Below are 24,490 nucleotides of genomic sequence, written 5' to 3' on the forward strand. Positions count from 1 at the left end.
TAAGATTGGAGTGTAGGGCATCGTATACATGTGTTGTGATCATATCCGTATAGGAATGTGGTGACCCTTGAACAAAAAACGATTCCCTAGTTGTTATTCGTCGCAAGGGAAGTATTGACCAGATTAGAAGGCAAACCCTCGATCTCTGAAGAGGGTTTTTTGCGTGGAACATTTATTGTCGTAGATCCATTATTCAAGCAACCGGATCTGGAAGTTCTCAATCCTCTTAGCAAATTAAATTGTCGAAAAGGAGGAGCAGATGAAGATCTACAGTGCCTATTCTGCCTCTTGTCGAATCGGTATTTTTCTCCAACAAATCAAGTGGATTCAGTGGTCTGTATAACGTTTATACAGACGTTTTTTCCATTTCAACCCCTTCCATTCCTCTCAAATCCTTATTTTGACTATGATCCGCCTAAAGATTTACGCGATTGTCAAGTATGGGATCTGAATCTGGGAACTAAGACATCTTTCCAAATTTTTATTAAAACCCCAGATGGAAAATCAATATTATTTTGGGTCCAGGCCTCGAAGCACGTCAAATAATTGAATCAAAATATCCTGCGCATTCTAGGTATTTTGTTGCTCCTACAAAGCCTGATCTACGGAGGAAAATCCATGCAGGATGAACTGAGGTTACAAGATTATAACATTCTTCTGTCATCCACCATCATCTTAAATTTGAGGCTTCGGGGAGGCTCTCCTGGACCAAGCAATCTAAAGGGCACAGGGGGAGTGTCCAGATCTAGTCTTCCCAAAGGAACAGAGTCGAATCAAGGACAAGTAAATGGAGGTCCTTCGTTCAAAGACATCCTCAAAGAGAATTTTGTTACATCAGCGATACCAAATCAAACACACACCTGGACTTGAACCAGGGTTTCCCACCCCGATGAGGGGGACTCTTCTCCATTTAGACGATGCTTTAGTCGGCGGACCCTCAGCTCAGGCGGGGTCCTTATAGGCAACTTAAGTCTAGGACTTAAGAGAGAGGAAACAACTGCCTCTCTAATCAAGACTTTACGTGCGATGTCCCCAGGTAAAGACTTGATCTCACCAAAGAATTCAAAGATCTGGGCGGGCTCTTCCAGAATATTTAGTAAGCCAGCCCAGAACCTCAAAGTCCTTCCTAACAAGCATTTCCTATCTATTCCTAACAAGCATTTCCTATCTATTCAACTGCCCAGAACATCAAAGTGGGAAGGGCCCGCCGCCACTCCCTTCCCCCCCCCGGGTATAGGCGGGCCCTATCCATCTATACCTCCTGGGGGCCTTAAGAGACAGATGAAGCAGAAGTTTCCGTCTACGTCACTCCATAGAAATCTAAGAAATATCATTTGCTCCCCTTTCCCTCTTCTATTGTCGAGAGTTCGACAGGCTCACCCTGCTGGTCCTCGACGCGATTCTCATGGGCGGAGGTTATTTTTTTTGGGTCGTCCTCTTTTTCAGCCTTGGCCTCAAGGAGGTTCTTTTTCTTTTTCCCCCCTTTTTCAGCCTTGGCCTCAAGGAGGTTCTTTTTCTTTTTCCCCCCTTTTTCAGCCTTGGCCTCAAGGAGGTTCTTTTCCTCCCCGGCCTCAAGGAGGTTCTGTTCCTCCCCTTTTTTAGCCTTGGCCTCAAGGAGGTTCTGTTCCTTGGATGGGTTCACACTTTTGAAATATAGTTTTGCACTCTTTCTTAGCGAGATCTTGTGCTTGATCGCCAAATTTCGAATACAAAACTCCTCAAAACTTATTCCCCAGCACACTGCATCGTATATATCTGATTTGGACATTTCTGCGCAGAGCAGATTCAAGTCGAAGAACGGCGGCTTTGTATGGAGGCTTGTGGTACACCACTGCTTCCGAACGAATTCATCCATGATCGAAAAGAAGTCCTCATGAGTTAGACTTTCTTCTGGTCTGAAACCAATCAGAAATTTGGGTCTATCCGGAAACCCAGTAACTTTAGCACTGCTTCTAGCTATGATTAATACCAAAGGTTTTCTGAAATATTTTGTTATCCAAAAAAATATATCTGATAGCTTAACTGGTAGGGGATCATAAATGATGATCTCTGCGAAAAAGCAGGGGGGTTTAGCCCCGTCCTTGCGAAAAGTATGGAAGGGTCGAGCCTTTATAGATAAGGCTTCCACCCGGAATAGAAAACGACGAATCATAATGATCTGTTATATGTTAATTGTGTAGATTCTTTTTCTTGCTAGTTTCCTAGCCCTCGGAAGCGCAAGACCTCTGGTAGGACAGGAAACTAGACTTCACTTCGCTGAAAGGAGACTGATAAGCCCGCCATCGATTTCAGCGAAAACTAGGAATAATTGTTGGTTTCACCAACGAACTACGTGGGCATTATACAGTGAAGTTTTGAACAATTCAACACATATGAGAATGGTACACTTTCGCTCATCGGATGAGCTCCAGCGCTCCGGGACAGGCTTTCGAGAAAGCCCTCTCATTAGCAATCGAGTGTACTAACGTACCTGACAGAACAGAACAGACCTGGATCTTCCTCTCCTTATTAGTCGAGTGTACTTACGTACCCTTTGATGCCTCGAAAGCCTTGCCCCTCCGTCAGATGGCTACAGTTCGGCTCGAGTGGATCCCCTCTTTGGCCTGCACGTTCCATCATAGCCGAGCCGATCATGCTCAGGTGAGCAATGGGTGTTTGGTTCTCTTTTTAAGAAGAAAAACAAAAGAGAACCAAACCCGTCATTGGTCTGCCTGCAGCCTGCTGACCCGCTGACTGCTCTGATGCTGCTAGAAACTTGAAGTTCTCGCTTACTACACCTGCTCTGATGCTCGACAATCTCCTGCTGACTGAAGTGGGCTGAAAGATTTGATTATGATTGTCTTCAAGTCAGATTGGGTCTGAAATTTACCGAAAGCTCGGTTCAATTTAATTCCTTATCGTGAAGTGGGCTTAATGATAGCGATGTATTTGAATAAGGAATTTGGAATGCCTTATGTATCTACAACTCCTATGGGAGCTGTAGATATGGCCGAGTGCATCCGACAGATAAAGAAATCTCTTGAGACCTTGGCGGCTCCTATTTTATCGAGCAAAAGGGTTGATTACGAATCATATATTGATGGACAAACTCGATTCGTTTCCGAAGCTGCTTGGTTCTCAAGATCTATCGATTGTCAAAATTTTACGGGGAAAGAAACAGTCATTTAGAGGAAAGTTGTGAGCATTACGTTCATGCATAACTTCCATACCTAGGTTAGCACGATTAATGATATCAGCCCAAGTGTTAATTACACGGCCTTGACTGTCAACTACAGATTGGTTGAAATTGAATCCATTTAGGTTGAAAGCCATAGTGATTATGCCTAGAGCGGTAAACCAGATACCTGCTACGGGCCAAGCAGCTAAGAAGAAATGTAAAGAACGGGAGTTGTTGAAACTAGCATATTGGAAGATCAATCGGCCGAAATAACCGTGAGCAGCCACAATATTGTAGGTTTCTTCCTCCTGACCAAATTTGTAACCTGCATTTGCGAACTGATTCTCAGTAGTTTCCCTGATCAAACTGGAAGTTACCAAAGAACCATGCATAGCACTGAATAGAGAGCCGCCGAATACGCCAGCTACACCCAACATGTGGAATGGATGCATAAGGATATTGTGCTCAGCCTGGAATACAATCATGAAATTGAAAGTACCAGAGATTCCTAGAGGCATACCGTCATAGAAGCTTCCTTGACCAATAGGGTAGATCAAGAAAACGGCAGTAGCAGCTGCAACAGGAGCTGAGTATGCAACAGCAATCCAAGGACGCATACCTAGATGGAATCTAAGCTCCCACTCACGACCCATATAGCAAGCTACACCAAGTAGGAAGTGTAGAACGATTAGCTCGTAAGGACCCCCGTTGTATAGCCATTCATCGACGGAAGCTGCTTCCCAGATGGGATAGAAGTGCAAACCGATAGCTGCAGAGGTAGGAATAATGGCACCGGAGATAATATTGTTTCCATAAAGAAGAGAACCAGAAGCAGGTTCACGAATACCATCAATATCTACTGGAGGAGCTGCGATGAAAGCAATAATGAATACAGAGATTGCGGTCAATAGGGTAGGGATCATCAAGACGCCGAACCATCCAATGTAAAGACGGTTTTCAGTGCTAGTGATACAGTCGCAGAAGAGACTCCATAAATTTATGCTTTCGCGTCTTTCTATAATTGCGGTCATGGTCAGAACTTCGTTTATAAAATCATCAGAGGCTCCCAAGCATAAAGCTTGTTATTTTACAGTATAATATGATCCATGTATCAATGTCAACCAATATCTTGGATGGAATTTAAATATCTATCTCGATAGATACTGAATCTATACTATATGGATAGAATATAGAGGTATTTTAGATAGACTCTATCTTTTTTAGATATATTCCACAATCTATAGATCTATCTGTGGTTAGATACTCCATCAAATTATTTATTCCTGGTTCCAGAAATGGAAGATCAATTGGAATGAGAACAGATAGGATCGAATAAGTATTTTTTTTTTTCGCTATAACGAAGTGCAACGCAATTCTGGAACCAAATTATTAATAAATTTATATGAGTGGAATATCAATTATTTATCAACTTTCTGGAGAACCCGTAGTGCGATAGTTCGTTCCCTGTGAATAGAAACAAATATTAAAAAAACTTGATTAGATCTAGAACCAGAATAAGTGCACAGATGTACCTATCAGAAATTTGATCCAGGTTGCCCGGGACTCGAACCCGGAGCTCGTCGGATGGAGTGGATGATCTGCTCCTTCAGTATTAGTAAGAGAGAGAAATCTTTCCCCAAACCGTGCTTGCAATTCTCATTGCACACAGCTTTCCCCATGCAATGTATCTATTTCCTATTAGTTCTCGGATAGAAAAATAAAAATATTCTGAATCGAGGCAATTACTCAAAGAGCATTTCATTGGTCAAATAAGTTTTCTATTTTCAGATCCTGTATCTTTTGCCAGGAATTAGCTAGGGGATTTATCTGGGGAATATCTGAATGCCAAATTCGTTCTCTCTGTGAACGGGCCGCCGCTTTTGATGAAAAAGGCAGAGAATCAAATTCTCGTTCTTTTGAAAACGATTTTTTAAAGAGTTCTGGACCTAATTCCTTCCGAACTACACGTATCGTACTTTTATGTTTACAGGCTAAAGTTTTAGCACATGATAATGAAAGTATATACTTTATACAATATAAACCATCTCGATCAAAGGATCCACTATAGTAATGAAAAAGATTTCTCCAAATTTGATCAAATCAATCGAGGATATCATCATCTGTGAGACTGGTCCAAGACAATTTACTAATTGGCCGCCCTGATATGTCACAGAATTTTTCTGTAGCCAATAATCCAATTATTGGTACAATCGGAACTATTGGATCCATTTCATTGGTAATAAGAACGGGGATGAATAACTCATCTAGCGTTTTGGTTCTGACCAAAAGAGGGTTCATCCGAACCCTCAAAAAATAACCTGGAGAAGAAGAACAATTCTTGGATAATTGATGAGAACAGACCCTATACGGTTCGGACCAAAGATGGAAATAAAATTGCCGAAAAATTAGAAGATAATATCTACATTTTTTAACTAGGAGATCAGCACCCTTTATAGCTATAATAGGTCTTTCGCCATATCTAACATAGTGAATTTTAGGATCCTTCAATGACCAGATACTTTTCAGTGAATTTCGACAAGAAAAAATGATAATATGGTTTATCTTTCGATGAAAATGAGTTCGCTGAGGGAAAGATCCATGAGACAACGATCGTGAATGAGAGGATCATTTAAGACAGGAAAATAAAATGGATTCGCATTCACAGACATAATAATTCAACAGGAACAGGAAGAATCTCATATTTACTCTTGGGACGACAACAATTGATCTTTGTAAATTCTCTGGACTATTTCTATAGTCATAGAGAACATATCGTAATGGGTGCAAGGAGGGAGCATCTCGGATCCAGCGACGAAAGGTTCGAACCAAAATTTCCGGATGAATAGAATAGGGTATTCGTGCATCTAATATAGAATTTGAATGCGGGAATTTATCCTCTAAGAAGGGAAATATTGAATGGATCGACCGGAAACTCTTACATTCATTCATCCCTTCCACAGAATATTTTGACCATATAGAGAACGGAACTTCCAGGACCAATGTAAGTGCTTCTAGTACCGATTCAGAATAGAAACTCTTCTTGCGATCAGCTAATGGATTTGGATCGCAATTCACGAATAAAACAATTGAATGATTTTGTTGACGTATTTGACCAATCAAACGTTTTACAGTTAGGAAACTTAATTGATCATTGGAACTTAAATGTTCCATCGGTCTGGAGGAACTTGATACATCCAAATAATGATCATGAGAAATTGCGTAAAGATCTTCCTGAAAAAAGAGTGGATATAAAAAGCATTGTTGCCAAAAGCTATCTTCCTTTCCGCATCTATGGAACTCATCCATTTTCAACCCTCAGCTATGGCCCTCGTTCATGAGAATAACCTCTTCATTTCTGAGAAAATACATGGTGCGATCTAGTCGGAACAAGATAGGAAAAAAGAGATATATCCAGATATCAATATTCTATCTTCTATAGATTTACTACCCAAGGATCTCATTCGTCATGATGAAGAACGAAAATCTTTTATCCTGGCAACCAATCGCTCTCCTGACTCATGGAATTAATAAACCTGGTCAGTACACTATTTATCTTACACATCTGTACTCGAGTATTTAGGACTCATTGTGAGTGTATAAATCCCTGATCTACTCAGGGAAAACCTCCTGATATTGGGTACTAAACTGCTCTTAACTTCTGATCAGTAAAGGGAATTCCTCGCTCGTTTAATTGGAACGAGGAACAGAAGCTCGTTTCTCTGGGTCTACTTATGATTCAAGTCTATAGCTTTCTCCATTGACTCATTTGACTTAACTGCGAATTGATTCAATCCTATTCACAATTATCACATTTGATCCAAAAGGATGAGCATATTATACATCCATCTAGGTATATAATAGACATTTCCCACCCATTTGATTCCTTAATCAGATCTGGTCCTGATCGAATACCATCAGGTATCCGAGAAATAATATCAGGTATCATAAAGATCATATGTTGGAACGACATGCTTTTTTTTCCGTTCATTATACTTCGAGGATCAGTCGTAGTACCGAACTTTACCGATGGTATCGACGAGTTTTCTACTTCATTCAAATGTGTAAAAGATCTTAGTCGCACTTAAAAGCCGAGTACTCTACCAGTGAGTTAGCAACCCATATTGCGAATAGATATTGAGGATATATACGATCGAAGTGGAATGGGAGGTTACTCAATATGAACCAGTAAATCCTACCAATCTAATTGACGAACGGGAGGGATCAAAAACCTACGTGAATGACCAAATAATTCACTCGTCAGTTCATATCGGAATATGTAGAGTTTCGATCCACCATTCCAAAATAAAGTAATCTAGGTTATGAATAAATGATCCATCGACAGAATTATCATGATTGGATAGAATCACTGATAAACGATGAACCTAAGATATCTATTTCTATTGTGAATGGACGAATTATATCGACACAATACACTATTGTCAATCCAGAATAAGAGATAAATTAATTGTTGGATTGGCGCTATATTGGGACGAGATGTTAGACGCATCGATAGAAAATCCTAGGCTTATTTGTAACAATAGAACGATTCAAATATTCGTCATCTTTGTATGGAATCACGTGGAAACGAGATTTACTTGGAGAGTATATAATAAAATAAGAATAATGTTGAGCCAAGGGCATTTGATCCGAATATGAAATGATGTCATAATTTGTATCCATGAAACCCATTATGTAAACTACCGCATCGTTTCAGACGATGTTTTGAAGATTCCTCCCTGATCTCGAATCATGATCGAGATCAGTGATCTCGAATCATGATTCGAGACGTGATTATGAATAGTCATTAACTCAAATGATATGATAGGAATAGGTATCGAATCGGATCCACTCTTTTTGTATAGAATACACTCAATGTAATCAATTAATTGATATTTATTAGGTACTTAACTTAATGCTTCTTTAGCTGCGTGCATTACCTCGACAGTAACGTTCAAAATGCCCTTTCGTCGTGCAAATTTTTCTGTATTTCTTTTTACTTCGTCCCTTACAAAACGGGGGATTTTACCCAATTCTTGCCGACTTTCAGGATCCCAAATTGGACTAATATCCGTGGATAAGGATTTAGTCATTATTTCCTTCGTATCATGACCACAAAAAATATCTAGAAGATGATCCTCCATACCCAGAGCGAATGAGTTATAAACTAGATCAGCTATTTGATTAGTACCTTCGTAACCCAGGAAGGGTCGATATCCCAAGGAAAAATTTTGGATATGAGCTGGGGCGGAAATAACTCCACAGGGAATTTCAAGACGTTTACCAATATGACGTTCCATTTGAGTACCAAATATTGCAGAGGGTTCCACGCGAGAGATAATATCTCCTACTTCAGCATGATCATCTGTGATGATTATCTCATCACAAAAATCTTTAATTTGCTCTTTGAACCATTCTGCATCATGTTTACAATAAGTACCTGTACAACTCACACGAATTCCCATCTCTCTAGCAAGTATCTTAGTGATTGAAGCAGCATGAGTTGCATCACCAAAAACGATTGTTTCTTTCCCCGTAAAATTCTGACAATCGATAGATCTTGAGAACCAAGCAGCTTGGGAAACGAATCGAGTTTGTCCATCGATATAGGATTCGTAATCAACCCTTTTGCTCGATAAAATAGGAGCCGCCAAGGTCTCAAGAGATTTCTTTATCTGTCGGATGCACTCGGCCATATCTACAGCTCTCGTAGGAGTTGTAGATACATAAGGCATTCCAAATTCCTTATTCAAATACATCGATGTCATTAAGCCCACTTCACGATAAGGAATTAAATTGAACCGAGATTTCAATAAATTTTTCGGATCCTCTACAGATCCTCCTTCAGGAATTATTTGATTAATTCTGATGTCCAGATCTTTTAATAAACGTCTCAACTCACGACAATCATGTTGATTATGAAAACCCAGAGTAAGAATCCCAATTATATTTACAGAAGGTGCATCTGTTACGAATTGATCCAATGTATGGGATTTCTCCAAATAATATCGAACTACCTGTTCCAAAGTTCTATCCGTTGCCTGAATTTCATTCACTTGATAATGATCCACATCCGCAAAAATGACGTTGCAATCGGAGATTATGGATGCTCTATCCACAAAGTTTTTTAAATCCTCTTGCAAGATACTAGAGGTACATGTAGGTGTTAATATTATCAGATCGGGACCTTCCTCCTTATCTTTTCGAATAATATGATCCACAACTCTTTTTCGAGATCCACATGCTAGTACGTGACGATCTACTATACTAGCAGTTGTAGGAGTAATATTTCTTTCCCGTTCTAACATAGAACGCATTACATTAAAATAATCATCTCCTAGAGGAGCATGCATAATGGCATGGACATTTTTGAATGAACTAGCTACTCGTAGAGTTCCAATATGAGCAGGACCAGCATACATCCAATGGGATAATTTCATAAATTGAACCTTATCTCAAATTGATCCGTATTCCCATCTTGCACCACAGATATATCCCTTTATCTCTTCCCTATTGTAATCACATTCCCTTCTGATAAGTATGGTTAAATTATGATAAAAAGGAAAACAAAGTTGGATCTTTTACGAAAGAAAAAAGGGAAGAGCGAAGGAAGGGAAAACAGGAACCAATGAAATAAGTCTGGGATGGAAGGATTCGAACCTCCGAATAACAGGGTCAAAACCTACTGCCTTACCGCTTGGCCACGCCCCATTCCCATCCTATTTCCCTATTCATATTCTAATGAATACTTATATCAAATTTTTTGTCAACCCATTAGTATCCAAGATTCATTAGATCAGATCTCAATTGGGGAAAAAAAATTTGTGGATATTTCAACAAAATAGGTTATTGATGGAATTGGACATAATAGGAGAAACAGAAAAAGTGACAAGAATATCCATTCATTGATCATTTTCTATTAGATTGGGTAAAATGTTGTATGTATGAAAGAATCATCCCTTCCAACCCCAAGTCCGGTCAAACTTGTCGAAGAGCTTCGGTCGATTCGATCAATTAAAGACTTTTCTGGCTTTACCCCCCCTAATTTTATTGGAGAATAAAAATGCCAGTTATGTTCAATATTTTTCTAGATGATGCCTTTATTCATTCAAATAATCCCTTTTTTGGAAAATTACCTGAGGCTTATGCAATTTCTGATCCAATTGTCGATGTAATGCCAATTATTCCTGTTCTCTCTTTTCTCTTAGCCTTTGTTTGGCAAGCTGCTGTAAGTTTTCGATAAAAAGTATCCCCTTTTTTCTTTTTCAAGTTTTTGGGTCGCTGTCATTGATCCAATTTTTGTATAACTCTTTCCATTTTTTTGTGACAGAAGTTCTATCCTTGCTCCACCCGACGATACCAGATTCAGATACCTTATCTGCTCCCGGATAAAAACTTTTCCACTCACCTTCATCAATTCCTTCTGATCCCACCGCTCACTTCGGATCGGGCTATTGGGTCACGTATTGATACGATCACCAATGACTTATTTTCATAAATATTCAATAAATCTCTAGTTGATCCAAAAAAATAAGAGGGAAAAAAGACCATTTTGAAAACAAAGAGAAAAATTATATCCTTCTTTCAAATTGATTTTCACACGTGATTCGGAGAAATAATTTCGTGATTTGTAACAATAATACTATTGTTTGGTATTCAAGTATCCATATATGGTACAAAGATTGATGATCTATTCTGTTGTACTTATAATCAGGATTCCGGAGATTACGTAATGCTTACTCTTAAGCTGTTCGTTTACGCAGTAGTGGTATTTTTCATTTCTCTTTTTATCTTTGGATTTCTATCGAACGATCCAGGACGTAATCCCGGACGTAAAGAATAGTGAAAAATGTCTCTAGGTTAATGGGTCTTTTTCGTTCCGCTATTAAAAAGATGACAGAAAGAAATAGCAAGAAAAGAGCTCCAGCATAAAGATCTTCGTCAGTGCGTAAGCCAATTGTATACCACCACTGATAAACACCAGAATAAGCAATATTGACCGGACCGGGAGCACCTCCTCGGGTAAAGGCTTCTATAGCTGGTTGACCAAAATGAGGATCCCAAATTGCATGAGCAATGGGTCTTACATGTAAGGGATCACGTACCCATGCTTCAAAATTGCCTTGCCAAGCCACATGGAACAAATTACCAGAGGTCCACAGAAAGATTATTGCCAACTGACCAAAGTGGGAAGCAAAAATTTTATGATAAAGGCGTTCTTCGGTAATATCATCATGACTCTCAAAGTCATGTGCGGTCGCAATACCGAACCAAATACGACGAGTAGTTGGGTCCTGGGCCAAGCCTTGGCTGAACTTTGGAAATCTTGATGCCATATACTTTTCAAATCCTCCTAGCCTTTATCCTACTGCAATAATTCTTGCCAGGAAGAACGCCCATGTTGTGACGATTCCACCCAAAAGGTAATGAGCTACTCCTACAGCACGTCCATGTACAATGCTCAAGGCTCTGGGCTGGATAGCAGGAGCAACCTTCAATTTGTTATGGGCCCAAACAATAGATTCAATGAGTTCTTGCCAATACCCACGGCCGCTAAATAAGAACATTAAATTGAAGGCCCAAACAAAATGAGCACCTAAAAATAAAAGACCATATGCAGATAATGAAGAACCATAACATTGGATCACTTGAGAGGCTTGTGCCCATAGAAAGTCACGGAGCCACCCGTTAATCGTAATGGAACTTTGTGCAAAGTTTCCTCCCGTAATATGAGTTACCACTCCCTGATCACTTATATTACCCCAAACATCGGACTGCATTTTCCAGTTGAAATGGAATGTTACTACCGAAATTGCATTGTACATCCAGAATAAACCAAGGAAGACATGATCCCACCCAACCCCTATATAGTGGAACATTTGATTAAAATCTCGGCAATGACTATAGCTCTATCAAAAACAAATGATCTACAAACAATATATGAATCTCAAGCAGTTATATGCAGATTCAATGGTTTATGGCCAAAACCAATAGACTTTTTCCACTGGATTTTCACAACTTGGATAATAAGATGTGAGATTCACCTCTGCTCTAGGGGCTTTTTCATAGTAAAGTTTGCATCATCAGAGTTATGTGAATATATATTACGAGAGGGCCCATGGTTCTGGGGTTCTGCGGGACTTTTTGTCACCCTATGGTTTCCAGATTTCGATGTGAATACAATGGTGGTATGAAGAATGTCAATGTGGATTAGATTGCATAATCTCCCCCTACATTTCTGGCACCATAAAGTGCTAGAAGGCATTGGGGACCTCTTAGGGCGATACATAAAGACACACACAAAGAGTCGAAGAACGAATCTACACTTTCACCAGAATTTGTGTGGAGGTGGATCTCAGCAAAATATTGTCGGATCGTATACTCTTGACACATAACAAGAGGTGGAAGTGGATCTCAGCAAAAGATTGTCAGATCGTATACTCTTGACACATAACAAGCAATGCTAGACATAGTTTCTAGATTTTGAGAACACGGCTTTTAGATGTCGAATATGCCGACAAATGGGACATCTACAAAACTCATGTCCTGATGCCAAGAAAGCACCTCAAAGGAAGAAGAAACTAGGAAAGCAACCCAAGGGATGGCAATTCCCACAACAATTGCCTGAAGAAGAAGAGGATGATGAAGAAATGGATCCTCCTACCAATGAAGAAGCCCAAAATCCACAAGAAAACGTAGAAAAGAAGGGAGTTAATCATGAAGTTTCAGGAACTCCAACACACACATCGAGGCAGGAGATGATCCCTGAAGAAAAGGAGACGAGGGGATTCAAAACGTCATCATGTATCTGAAAGTTCGGATTCAGATAAGGAAAATCCAAGAATGAATGAAGAGACCCAGCGAGCACTTGTAACGACCACTCCATCCCAAGGAGAATGGGAAAGATAGAAAAGAAGAAATGGAGAAAAGGGTAACCTACTGGAGTAGTTTTTTGGCTATATGAACACCAGTGTCGACTCACATGATTGAATGCATTGTCAGCATCTACAACATGTAATTTTGTTTTCATTAATAAAATTACGATTTTCACTGGGGAAAAAATATTCAATATGTTTAATGGTATAATGAGTTTCTAGCAATTAGTTGCTATTAGTTATGTTGTAATTAATTTTATATGTGCAATCTAATCACATGCACAATAAAACAAAAAAAATCAAATATCATAATCAAGAATTTCTTTCTATTACTTATAGCAAGTTTATTTTATTATTTTGCTAATTAAAAATATTATAGCATTAGTACATTGTTATATGAGTGAATAGCATGGCTCATGGAAACATGTTTAATATCAATTGTCTCATAATTATAAATAAAAAATAAATTTAAAAAAAAAAAATGTTACTTTTAGAATATTTAGCATATTAATTTATTATTTTAAAAAGCTCATTATATTAGATTGTTATGGTATGGGGTGGTTGGTGTTAATATCAAATTGTCAAATAAAAATTTGTGTGCTAGATTTTAACATTATTTCATGAATACTATATGAAATGAACTCAACCTTGTGGAATTTATCATTTAATATTACCAATGGCCTAGTATTTTGGCCATATGGATATGCATTCAATGTGTGAGTTTTAGGGATTATTTATTAAGTTAGTGTTATGAGGGGCAACACACTATGATATGTTTAGCAGATTTTCCAAAAATTCTATTTTTAGCAATTTTCTCTATGGTCGTATGGATATGCATTCAATATGTGAGTTTTGGGGATTAATCTCTAAATTAGTGTTATGAGGGGCAACACATACTATGCTATGTTTAACAATTTTTCCCAACATTCTATTTTTAGCAATTTTCCTTATGTATTAGATTTATACACAAATTTTGTTAAGGGGGAGTAATGAGGACACTCATATGGTATCGGGGAATGAGGACACTCAAATGACACTTTCATATTATTTATTCTATTATTTCAATGTGCACAAGGGAAATAGACTTGTGGTTTAAATTTTGAGTCAAATTAAAGACGTTCATATTTTACAAAAACAAAATAAAACAACTATTTTTAGAAATTTATGTTTGTAAAAAGTGACCCAAATAGTAGGATAATTATATTTTTGGATTAACCAATATAGAAATTAGCCCTTGGTTTGAATCTTTGCTGATTTGGACACCACGAAAATTTGGGGTTATTTTTTTAGGACGATAAATATATTTTCAAGGACCCACTTTGGACAACAATATCAATGTTAAATTTCAAACATTTTTAAGGCTTTTTTCTTTTCAAGGATCATATCTATTTTGGCACCTATTATTTTTAGAGGTCCACACTTGGAGCAGAGCTTGGATTTTGTTTTGTTAATATTATTCAACAAAAGATGGGGCATATGAGTTGAGAAGTTTCCTTATGGCTAATGATGGTTTCTGCTATTATTTTTAATTAGGAGAGCAATGCCCATCTAGATTGAAATTGTTGACATTTCAGAGATCCATACTATTCATGGTCAAGGAGTGGATTGCACGACTTAAGAAAGTGGCTTAATGAAGTTTCCACATTTAAAACTTGTTATTTGTATCTCAAGTAAGGGAGATGAGATGAAGGAAATAGATTTGGTGTTACTTAATTGACACTTGTTATTATCACTTAATGGTAGAGCACATGCTTTAAGGAGGTTGTTTATGGAGATAGAGGAGCTTTTTTAGTGGATTTTCCATTGTTCTGAATGCTATTCACATCAAAGGCTAGAGTGCATGCATTAAGAAATGTTGTTTTTATGGCTTCCCTGTTTAGAGAAGCTTTTGATCATTGACATGTGATCTCTTTAGCTTTCTATTAATAGTGGTGATATTTTTGTACATATTTAAGCCTATTCAATAAATGTGAATAGGGTAGTAAGAAGAGGGATTCACTTTGATTATTAAGACTTGGTTTTTTCTTGAATTCTCTTATCTTCGCACCCCACTTTTCAAATTGAGTGAGAATGAGAGATCATAGTTTTTAGTGTGAGAGAGAGGTTGCTCCCATCTTATTCATGTGAATTCATCCTAAACATGGGCGAAACAAAGTGTTTCAAAAGTGATTTGACACCCCATGAAGTGCTTGTAGTTGAAGCCAATATTCCCCAAACTTTGTACTTTGCAGCTTTGAAATAAAAATAATATATATTTTGCGGTAATATACTTGTTGAATGTTTCTCTTGTTTTACTTAAATCATTTGAATTGATTAACATCAATAATTACTCACTCTTAGTTGATCTGCTAAACTCCATAACCCACAAAAATCAAGGCACAGTGATCATAATTCATAATTTCAATCTTTAAGCTCATAGTTTTTTGTATTTCCACACAATTTTCTCTTTTGTGGAGGATTTCCATGTTTCTAACAACGAATTTACATGGTTCCCAAGGCACAATTCCATAATTAGGTGTAAATATACATCATTGTTTTTCATTCAGATTGTTTTATTGCAGATTACAACTTTGATTTTTCATATAACAACAAATACTTCTCACAATTTTGATGCATTTTTCAATCTTTTAGGCTCACATTTCATTTCCATATTGTATAGGAATTTATACCTAAGGTTAGTTAGCACTAACATGAAGTACGAAGACATGACACAAGGTAACAAATTACAATCTCTAATCACCCTACATCCCTTTTAGTTTCAAGCATTCACGAGTAGTATGGCACATCCCCACATGTCATGTTAAGAATCATTACATATAAATCATATTTTACAATGGTTAATAATATTTTTTCATTATTTAAGTGTAAGGGAGAAAAAGAATCCACTACAAGTAGCTGCTACAATGATTTCATTAACAATGCTTTCTTAGAAAAATAATCCTTTGTCACTACATCTAGCTAATATTTAACAATGACTCTAACATTTTTTAATTATTCTAGTCTAAGGGAGAAAAACACCTAATGCAAATAATTGCCACTATGATATCAATTACAATGTTTCACCTGCCCACTCGAGTTCTATTCCGACAACTGACATGTTCAGCTCTTAACGAGTATATTATTGTAATGGCTTTAAGCTTTGTTGTTGACTTAGCATTGTGCCCTAAAAAATCTAGGGTTTACTTTTAGTACTATCCTTGAAATAAGAGGAAGTGCCAATTTTCCCTAAAATATATTCCATAGAAAAAGAGGACAAAATAAATACAGATTTTCCACTATAAAATATGAGAAAAAAAATTGTCAAAATTGTTGTTTCTTGGTATTAATATTTAATAATCTCTTATCAGTGTGTCACCATTGTTTAGTGCGAACAGTAACAATTGGTATTAATATTTAATAATCACTTGTCAGTGTGTCACCATTGTTTAGTGCGAACAGTAACAATTGGATATTAGAGTTTTACCATGATCAAATTAGGAACAATATCCACACGATAATTTACTCAGTTTCCATTATCAATCCAATCTGACCTTGAGAGGTGGCCAAACAATATGGATTACTATACCATTTGACCATATGCACATTTCCCAGGAATAGAAAAAGTTAAAATGTTTATTTTGTTTCATTAACTAATATTTTATATTTCGAGTTTTCATATTTGTGTATGATTATGTTGCTCGGTACAATGCTAAAGTATAACAACAAAAGCATACCATTTGTTTATAAACCAGTAATGGAAATTCATGCACATTGTTTCCTCGAACATAACGCTCTTACTTGTGGAATCGCTTTATTTTCACATTTACGTCCAGTCCTTGTTCATTCCTCTAGTACTTTCTGCCATGGAGTACATATTTTTCACTTCAATCACTTGTCTATGTCATTTGAAGTGTGGGCCATTTCTTGTATGTTTGAGAATTCTCCATGAAAATTTGTATTTAAAGGTCATGGGTATTCAACTCATTCTGTACACATTTTTACACATTTTTACTTAAGTTATATTAACAGATAGAGTTTTCCTTTTCTTCAAAATAAACAGGGGTAAACAACTGAAATTTTACCTTTCACCTATGTTCAAAGTGATTAGGAACACGTCTCAAGTCACCATGACCTGGAGGAATGCCGAGTAGCAGCATGGGTCTTCAGCTCTTTCTGTCCACCCTTTTACTTAAGTTTCACTGACAAATAGAGTTTACCTTTGTTTATTTTAAGTTTCATTACCAAATAGAGTTTTCCTTCTTCAAAAAATTTCATTACCAAATAGAGTTTTCCTTCTTCAAAATAAACAGGGGTAAACAAATGAGCTTTTACCTTTCACTATATTTAGAGTGATTAGGGACATATCTCAGGTCACCTTGACTTGGTTATTGTACATGTGATTGTCCATGTAGACCTTCAAGCCACACAGAGAACATGGACACCTAATTAGTAGAGTTACATTTTAACTATGATTCTTAGAAACTTCAACGAAAATGTGAACAAAACGAAAAGAAATATTTTTGCAAATGTGGGTTTATTAGTAAAATTCACGAACAAACTACATAAATATCATCTAAGTTGATGTTTTTTTCACTATATCCATGTTTCTGTCTAAAGCATAATTGCTTTCAAATTTCCAAGATTCTCGCAGTATATTTCTCTATTATGAGATACATAATTTACAATTGAGAGCTTAATGTTTTGGCTTCCACTGTTACTAAGGGTTGCCTCACAGGGACATCAACCACCAAGTAAATTATTTCAACTATTTTCATATGCTTACAGTAGGCCATCAGCTACACATGAAGAGAAATGACAAATTTGGTCCAAATTAGTCTGACCTATCTTAACAAAATTGCTTGACTCAATTCAAGTCCAAATCACCAGGTAAATTACGTGAATGTTATCCTAATTTAACAAGTCTGAGTAATAGCCCTCGATATCCCTAAAAGTGGGGAGAAAAAACAGAGAAAGCTCGTCAAAGGAGAACTGGTTCACTAGTGAGGTTTAGTGCTAAGCCATCCACCAACGTTTGAATATGGCATGAATTTCAAAAGGGAGTCCATTCTTTGGAGTGTAGCCCCTCGGGGCCCGTTCTTCACGCTCTTTGAACAAAAATGAGAACATAGAACTTTGCATTTGAGAGCTTGAAATTATCCAGTTCATTTTACACTAAATAGTCAACATTAGAAATTTTGGGGTGTTACAATTGCAACAACGTACATGTCTCTTCCACCTTATAAAATAATGTTTATATTCTTAATTCATCTTACATTCACTGTCAAAATGAAAATTAAGGAAAAAAACATAATTATTAATAGCATGTATATATTCTAGTTCAGTCTCCATGTGTATAAGCTTTTTATGTACATTTGAGATTAAGAAAAAAAATCTACTATAAGACCTGTCATCTCATACGTTATCTTGCTTTGTTCGTCTGAGAAAACACCTCAGTGAAGGAGAAAGGTACTACCAAACTTAATATAGGACGCACCATTGCAAGGAGATGTCATTCGAGATCTTTATTTGAGAACCCAAAACAAGACAAGCCTATCCTACTCTGATACAGCTTTCAGCATTGCCTGTGCAGATTGCTGGGCAAAGAGTTTTTGTTTATAATAGACATATGGGCGTGCTAGTAAAGACAAAAAATGTGCAGGCCTTGAGAAGGAAAGAACATCATACCAAACAGTGTCATCATCATCCAGCTCAACAGAAAATCTTTCCTCGCCAGCCTGTCCATTTATATATATAAACATTTAGTGTAATCCTTTAGTGAATGTCTAAATAGATAATCTTTCGAGTACAATATGCAGGAGAGAAATATTCCCCTAAAAAAATCAAATAAAATTCTCGTGCTCTTTTCCGGATTCTTCCCACCAAATCTACCATATACGATATTGTATATTTGTGTATATTTGATGAACCTCAAATAGGGAACATACTGGTAGCATACAAAACTTTGATGAGACCCCATACCAAAATCATCAAAGTCCATGTTTTCGATGTGTCTGTCACAAAGTCTCAGATTTCATCACAACCAAGAATTAAATTAAAATGTTTATGCACCCAAACAATTTCTCATGCATATGTAATCACAAATGATTTCAAAATCTCCGTTCCTGAATAAATTGATCTTACAAATAAGCAGAGCATGAAACTATGAGAAATATTCTAGAATAAACATATGATTCCATAATGCCAGAACATACAATTTGCTGATCAAAAACTCTGAACGTGAATCCCAATAATGAACATTTCAGCACATTCAGACCTGTCACCTATATCTGTCAAGTGGATACAAGTTTTGGAGCTGGAACTCTCAAATTTCCGGAAATAGGGAAACAACACACATTAATAATGTCGTCTAAATAGATAATCTTTCAAGTACAACATGCAGAAGAGAAATATTCCCCTAAAAAAATCAAATAAAATTCTCGTGCTCTTTTCCGGATTCTTCCCACCAAATCTACCATATACGATATTGTATATATTTGATGAACCTCAAATCGGGAACATACTGGTAGCAGACAAAACTTTGATGAGACCCCATACCAAAATCATCAGAGTCCATGTTTTCGATGTGTCTGTCACAAAGTCTCAGATTGCATCACAACCAAGAATTAAATTAAAATGTTTATGCACCCAAACAATTTCACATGCATATGTAATCACAAATGATTTCAAAATCTCCGTTCCTGAATAAATTGATCTTACAAATAAGAAGCAGAGCATGAAACTATGAGAAATATTCTAGAATAAACATATCTGAAGGTAATATCTGACGGGGAATCTGTCCCCATCCAGGACTTCTCCTTCCCTGGGTTTTGATGCTCTGTTTTTGAAGGTGCGCTGGTCTTTTTTACGATCCTTTTGTCATATGTTCAGGTACAGGCTTGGCTGTATATTTCCGGTGTCTTTATCTGGCAATCTGTTGTATATCTTAGGCTTTTCTTTATGTATAAACTGTATCTGGTTATATGTGTGTCAGTCCCTCTTTCTGTTCTCCCCCTGATGCACAGGGTGTCCAGTTTTGTCCTCATGCTTTTCAAAAAGCTCTTGTACTATCTGTTCTATTATATGGCCTCAATATAATACATCTCAGCTTTTTCGTTCTGAAAAAAAAACATATGATTCCATAATGCCAGAACATACAATTTGCTGATCAAAAACTCTGAACGTGAACCCCAATAATGAACATTTCAGCGCAACCTGTCACCTATATCTGTAAAGTGGATACAAGTTTTGGAGTTGGAACGTCTCAGATTTCATCACAACCAAGAATTAAATTAAAATGTTTATGCACTCAAACAATTTCACATGCATATGTAATCACAAATGATTTCAAAATCTCCGTTCCTGAATAAATTGATCTTACAAATAAGAAGCAGAGCATGAAACTATGAGAAATATTCTAGAATAAACATATGATTCCATAATGCCAGAACATACAATTTGCTGATCAAAAACTCTGAACGTGAACCCCAATAATGAACATTTCAGCCCAACCTGTCACCTATATCTGTGAAGTGGATACAAGTTTTGGAGTTGGAACTTTCAAATTTTCCAGAAATAGGGAAACAACACACATTAATTGAACATTATTAATGATTATTAATATTATATTTTTTCATTAGCTAAACTCACAGGGTTTCGAACCTGAGACCTTCACAGAAAGAGCGCCTTAACAGTACACCTTATCACCAATTGTTCTACATCACATGGTCATGGCAAGATTATTGATACTATTATAGTAAAAATTTATCATAAATTTAATGATGACAGCATTAATGATATATTAATTTGTTCATATTCAAACATCCATATATTAATATTTGGAGCCTACCTACACCAAGTCAGATTGTAAAATACCCAACCCTCTTTGTACCATATTGAGGGTATAGGGTATCAAATTTTCGCTTTTCTTATTCAACTCAAAGCTATTTCTGAAATCACCATCACCTTTTGCTTATCAAGAGCTTTTCAGCAGTATAAACTTATTAAAATCTGCGTCCATATCATTGAGATATGATCATTTGAAGATTTTCACCCTTGATACCATGTCACGGCTACTAAGCAACTGCCACATGGCAAATGTTGTGGCACCCCAATGCATGTGTCATCATGGGGTGACACAATGATAATACCAGGACCACCTAGCCTACCATGTCATCCACTAGCCCAATTAATTTACTTTACTTCTTGTTACATAAGTGGGATTTTAAATAAAACATTAATCCAATAATTCCAAGTAAATATTTATATCTCCCCAACTATTAATTTAAATCCCATGTGTAAATAAACTTCATGTGGAAATAAAACCCACATTCTAAATTCCAGAGTGTCAAAGGCTCTATTGACCCTCGAGAATTTACAATTTTTCCATAACCCAAAATATTTTTCGGATTGTCAATAGGTAAAATTCCTAACTTTTTGTGAACCACCGATGAGGTCAACCCAAAAAAAATTGCCCAGTGAAGTCAACCCAAAACTTGCCGATCCGCCGATGAGGTCAACCTGAAACCTTCTACCAATTTGTTGATAAAGTAAACGAGTTGTATTTGGTGCGACCTTTTGGAAGCTTTTCCGTTGGGTTTTTCTGGTCTAATTTCTCTAAAATCCTTCAGAAATTTATTGAAACCACAGGGTTGATGGGTAACCCTGCACAATCGAAGTGCCCTAGCGGTTTTTCAGGGTGTTGAATCCATATATACAGTCAAAAAAACAGTTTAAATAACACAAATCAAGATTTCACCTCAATTTTTCCGTCGGATTCCGGCACCGGAAAGTCCAAAAAATCGCACTAAAAATAACTCCTAAAGTAAATACCTCAAAAAAATTATTGGCCGTTGATAAAGTAAATACCTTTATTGGCCATTAATAAAATTTGAAATGTAACATTTAGACACCATTTGTCAAACCCTGATGGTTGCATGTAACTTTTAGACCCCATTTTCCAAACTGCGATGGTCGCATGTAACTTTTAGACAACACTTGCCGAACCCCAATGGTCGCATGTAACTTTTAGAACCTTGTCAAATTCACCGAACACCCAATGGACGAAACACCCAATGGACTTTTCGTCCATCAACAAAATTTAACATGTAATGGACTTTTCATCCATCAACAAAATTTAACATGTAACTTCTAGAGACTTCGTCAAAATCGCCAAGCCCCAAATGGTATCATCAACGATGAAATTTAATTTGTTTACCTAATAAAAGTTTCACAAATTCTTCTGATCACGAAATGTAGTAGATTTAGCAAACTATGCAACAAATATAAGAAAATATTGCATTAAACAATAAAGAGGATTATCTCTATAGTGGAATTTAATCAAATTTACAAAGCACACTCTGCATCAAGCTCAAAAAGATCACAGTTTGGTAAAACTTTTGCCCAAAATTCCCTTCTTCATGTATGAAAAAAATCCAGGAATGCAAGTAATTATATGAATATAAATCAATGTTCCACCAAGGTTCCGGGACGAGGGGGCGAGGGAGCGAGGGGGCGCGGGAGCGGCCTATGCAAAAGCTCCCTACCATTTTTTAGGAAACGTGGGGGAGCGTCAGGGTATTAAAAATTTATAAATATAAAATATAATTTATTAATTGAGTCCACTATGACAATTTGGTTTGAATTGAAAAGTTGCAAAGCATGATCATTTATATGAATATCATTTGACATTATCCAAATTTATAATATCATATAAAATAATAAATTTAAAATTCTAATTCAGCTTGTTCAAATTCTAATTTAGATTTTGGTCAGACAGAGGGATAGCTTCAGCTTGATAAGGTAGCCACTGAATTCTGTGAAAAGGTAAATGAACAGATCAGGAACACTGCATTGGCAATAGAAGGGGCAACTACAATGGGTTGTCGAGCTGTATTGGATCCAATAGCTAGAAAGTTTGTTATATTATATATAATATAGACAGTACACCATATGCTGAAAGAAGAGTTTTAGTTCCAGGAGAGATGAGAAGATCACATGAAAGAGTTTCTGACAGTTTACTATCAAATGACATTGACTGCAGGATGACCATCTGCGAACCAACTTGGGTGACCAACGATGGCATGGATAATTTGTCTACCTTATTAGAGCAATGCCATGCAGTTCAAACTTCAAACTAGCAGTGTATTTCAGGGGTGAAAATAATTTTCAGACCTGAGAATTCAAGCTGAGCAACTGTGCTCTGTGTAAATTTTGTAACTGTATAAATTCATATATAACGACAGTTCCTGAGATTTCTTGCTGCCCATAGTATTTTGTCATGCTTGCAGTAAACGCATGTTAGTCTATAGTCCACCCAATTATTTTCCACATGACATAGGTGCTACTTCCATAGTTTGTATGTCAAATGTCATGCAAATTAAAAACACAAACTGAATGTCTCATATTCTTTGCCTGTCACTCCAGTTATCTCCCCACTGTAATCCAGCCATCACTTGAGAAAAAAAGGAGAAGTTTTAAAAGGGAAAATTCATGTACGTGCTATATGGTCCAGCAAATTTCCATGATACTGACCCTCTAAAATAACGCTTGTTGAAACCAAAAGACAGCACAAGACGTTATCCCCATACAGAACATGAGTAGCTTTGTACCACTTTAGGTCTATTAAATCATAAACTATAAGCAAGGCCATTTTTTGGGAGCGTGGGGAAACGTCCCCTCAGGGAAGGGAAACGTTTCCCTGGCAAGTCCCCCTGAGTTTCCTCCATTTTGGGAGCGTGGGGAAACGTCCCCTACTCGTCCCCAAGTCCCCGGAGCGCAGGGGTGCGAGGAAACTAGACCCCTAGGGGAGGGGGCGAGTCCCCGTGGAACACTGATATAAATATTCTCAGATATATAATGCATTAAAGAAAAAAAATCTTTCCCATACTCGATTATTTCAAGAATTTATCATATTCACTTAACAAGATTTCTTACCAACACTTACTACCCCTAACATTCATGCAAACATAGCTTCAAAATACAATTGAAATTTCAAATACAATTCCAAGGAATAAGGAAACTTGGAACATTTGCATACCAAGGTAAATAAACATGATTACCCAGAGTTACTTCCCTCCGAATTTAAACAAGTATTTGCACCAAAAATGGATAGGAATCACATGTAAATAAGCATACTTACCAACAGTAACTACCCACCATTATTTATGCATTTAGGTAGGAGTAAAATGTAAACATAGACTTACCAGAGGTTATTGCCCACCAAAATTTTAAAAAGTCTTTTTGCGCCATGTGAAGAGGATTATGTGGTTTAATTTCTCCACTTTTCACATCAATTTATTCCCAAAAGGCTCTTGTAGCTCACAGTAATATACATTCATGCTGAAATATATATTAAACTTGATCATAACATTAGACCTTTGTAAGCGAGCGTGTGCGTGTGCGTGTGTGTGTACACTGTATATATATATCAATCATATGTGCGTGTGTGTGTGTGTATATATGTATCAATCATATGATAGTTTAT

General features: G+C 36.9%; 1 protein-coding gene and 1 pseudogene across 1 annotated transcript in view; both read right to left on the reverse strand.

Annotated features, from left to right (window-relative positions):
• The window catches only part of LOC149216311 (large ribosomal subunit protein mL101 (rPPR4)-like), a 111,021-nt pseudogene extending 109,166 nt beyond the window's left edge, over positions 1-1,855 (reverse strand).
• Positions 1,856-18,232: 16,377 nt separating this feature from the next.
• LOC149216312 (UPF0548 protein At2g17695-like) overlaps positions 18,233-24,490 on the reverse strand; it is a 109,560-nt gene continuing 103,302 nt past the window's right edge. The window contains exon 4 of the mRNA XM_089392768.1: positions 18,233-18,743. Coding sequence (XP_089248894.1) covers positions 18,564-18,743 — 180 coding nt within the window. The 3' untranslated portion in view covers positions 18,233-18,563. The remainder of the gene's footprint in view (positions 18,744-24,490) is intronic.

The sequence above is a fragment of the Pinus tabuliformis genome, chromosome 1_1 (genome assembly GCF_031772625.1).
Source record: "Pinus tabuliformis cultivar Carrire ecotype Pingquan chromosome 1_1, CPIR1, whole genome shotgun sequence".
Classification (NCBI taxonomy): Eukaryota; Viridiplantae; Streptophyta; class Pinopsida; order Pinales; family Pinaceae; genus Pinus; species Pinus tabuliformis.